The sequence below is a fragment of the Triticum dicoccoides genome, chromosome 6A, assembly GCF_002162155.2.
Source record: "Triticum dicoccoides isolate Atlit2015 ecotype Zavitan chromosome 6A, WEW_v2.0, whole genome shotgun sequence".
NCBI classification, from domain to species: domain Eukaryota; kingdom Viridiplantae; phylum Streptophyta; class Magnoliopsida; order Poales; family Poaceae; genus Triticum; species Triticum dicoccoides.
The window spans coordinates 384,537,151-384,539,622 of NC_041390.1; the positions used below are offsets into that span (position 1 = coordinate 384,537,151).

The 2,472-nt window shown below is 45.2% G+C and overlaps 1 protein-coding gene across 2 annotated transcripts in view; it reads left to right on the plus strand.

The window, feature by feature from the left end:
- The window catches only part of LOC119316967 (ribosomal RNA-processing protein 8-like), an 11,532-nt gene extending 9,269 nt beyond the window's left edge, over positions 1-2,263 (plus strand). For both annotated transcript variants that reach the window (XM_037591358.1, XM_037591357.1), the window contains 2 exons: positions 1,734-1,778; positions 1,894-2,263. In XM_037591358.1, coding sequence (XP_037447255.1) covers positions 1,734-1,778; positions 1,894-1,962 — 114 coding nt within the window. In that variant the 3' untranslated portion in view covers positions 1,963-2,263. The remainder of the gene's footprint in view (positions 1-1,733; positions 1,779-1,893) is intronic.
- Positions 2,264-2,472: the final 209 nt, after the last annotated feature.

The following is a 2,472-nucleotide window of genomic DNA, read 5'->3' on the forward strand; positions in this document are numbered from 1 at the left end:
GGGTTAGTGGCGCATGGCAAGGGCATGTAATTGGCCAAACTTCACGCAATGAGAGATCCACTGGCCATGGTCGTCGCTTGAGCCTTCGTTGGTTCCCGGCGGAGCAGATGCAGCATGTGGAAGGCTGAGAATCCGCGGGGACGGCGTCAGCCGACACGTGCCTGATGTCGACCACGGAAGGGCACCGAGCATGACAGATAGAGTGAGAGCCGAACAGGAAGACCACCGCTGCCGCTCTTGCTTGCCATTCTCCGCACCAAGGAGATCAAAGGATCTGGTTGGAGGATGTCGAGGACGCGAAGCTAGTGGCGCAGTTGTCCGCGCCGCCGCACAGATGGACGGCGAGTAACACAGGGGAACATGAGGCGTCCCCGACGGCCGGTGGTGTAGGGGGCGACTTCCTGACGGCCGGCTGTAGGAGCATGCGCCGTCCCCGATGGCCGGCCAGGAGGTGTAGGAGGAGGCGCCATCCCCGACAGCCGGCCAGGCGGTGTTGCCGCCGACGGCCAAGGCGAGGCGATGGGGAGACACGGAGATGTGACGGGCGTCCTTCAAGGTGCGATGGCGCGAGGCGATGGGGGCGGCGTCGTGAAGGTGTGGCGGCTCGAGGCGATTGGGGGCGGAGCGATGGTGCGACAGTTCCTTTCCTTTATTTCTTTTTTGACGTCGGCAGTTCCTTTCCTTTCGTGCCAAAGGAAGGGAATCATCAGGAAGGGAAAGAATTGTTTAGCGCTAAAGGTGTTTAGTCGCTCACCATTAGGACAATAAGAACTGTTGGATTAACATGAATGAATGGCCGAGATCTGTTGGATCTGCCCCGTTGGATCCTTTTTATATTGGTACAGATTTGTGTTGAAAATTAACTTGATATGAAAAAGACAAAATTGTCGCATGTGTGCTGTTTGTGTTTAAAACTTTAAAGAACATAGACCAACCTAGTTTCTTATCATGCTGAAATAACTGGAGTGAAAGATCATTCCAAAGGCTTGCATATCCTTGAAAATTGAATTATCACCTGCTCATACTGAACTCTGGTTTTCTGTATATTAAGGTACACAAGCTGTAGTATTTGGAGTGGCAATGTTGCTTAGTGCATTACTGAATAATGGACAATAAGAGATATGGATGTCACCGCTTTAATTATGCACCCTTAGGACATGCTTCAGAAACTAATCTGTTCTTTGAGCCGAGTGTGGATCTAGTACGTGGTTATGGGTTTGAAATGTTCCCATTGATGCATCTTTTTCTGTGTTCCATGTTTGAAAGTCCACATGACGGGTTCTCGTTTTTGGTTGGACTTTGGATCCTTTTGACATACCGGTGTAGTGATGTACATATATAGTTAGTTTTTGTATTGACATAATGACATGACCATACATAAATCTCTATATACTACTTAAAAAGAACATAAGGTTCTCATTTCACCTTTCTTCCCACCACCTCTTCGTCCAACCTTCCATGTATATGATAATCAATCACCTTAATTTACTCCTTCTGAACCAATTCCACTTTAATTTACTTACCAAATTTCTAATCAAAATATAAGACAATTCACGGGCAGAATTTGATGAACATTTATTTACACAATCGCATTATTATTGACAGGTAGTAAATCACAAGCTAACGTACTAGAATATTTATACCCGGTTGCAACGCATGGGCATTGTTCTAGTTATATAAAAAGAGAAAATCACTCCGGTACTTGTCAGTTGCTAATTGGTTCCTTTCTGCAGGATGAGAAGAACAAAATGTTTGTCCTGTTTTATTTCAGGAAAAAGGTTGGTCACCCTGTTTCCTACCTCCGCCTGAGTGACAATTAACAATTACATCGTTGACATAGTCAAAATATATTTTAACACTGAACTGATGTTGCGGTTTGATTTCTCTCCACAGGAAAAGAGCAAGGTGGCGAAAAACATTGAATGGCCCCAGTTGAAACCTTGCTTGTACAAGCGGCGATGATCTCAACCCCCACTATGGTCGCTCCAGACCTCTTCCAGAGTGTGGTTAAATTAATCGATGTCTTGTGCTAAAGTAGTCATCCTTTTCTGCTCCTATTTCCTTTACCTTTGGGCAGCTGTATGTTGAAAGAATCAGACCACACCAGATATGACCTAGTAAGCGCTGTAACTCGAGGCAGTTTAGAAGTGTATTATCATACAGTTCTGAATCTGCTTCTTATCTTCTTTCCTGGGCCTTGTAAACGAGTGGAGGATAAGATCAACAAAGGGCATGATTTCTGTGTTATTTATTATATTTGGTACCCCCTCTCTAAAGAAATGGAAGATTGTTTAGATCACCACATCACTACTTTATAGTGATCTAAACGATCTTATATTTCTTTGTGGAGGTAGTACTTTCTCAGCTCACAACGAGGCCATCCTTCTAGCTAGAATATCTACGCTAGTACTGGATTTCTCTTGCCTTTTTGATTGGGGTTATTGGAGTGACCCGTCGCTGCCACTTGTGGAT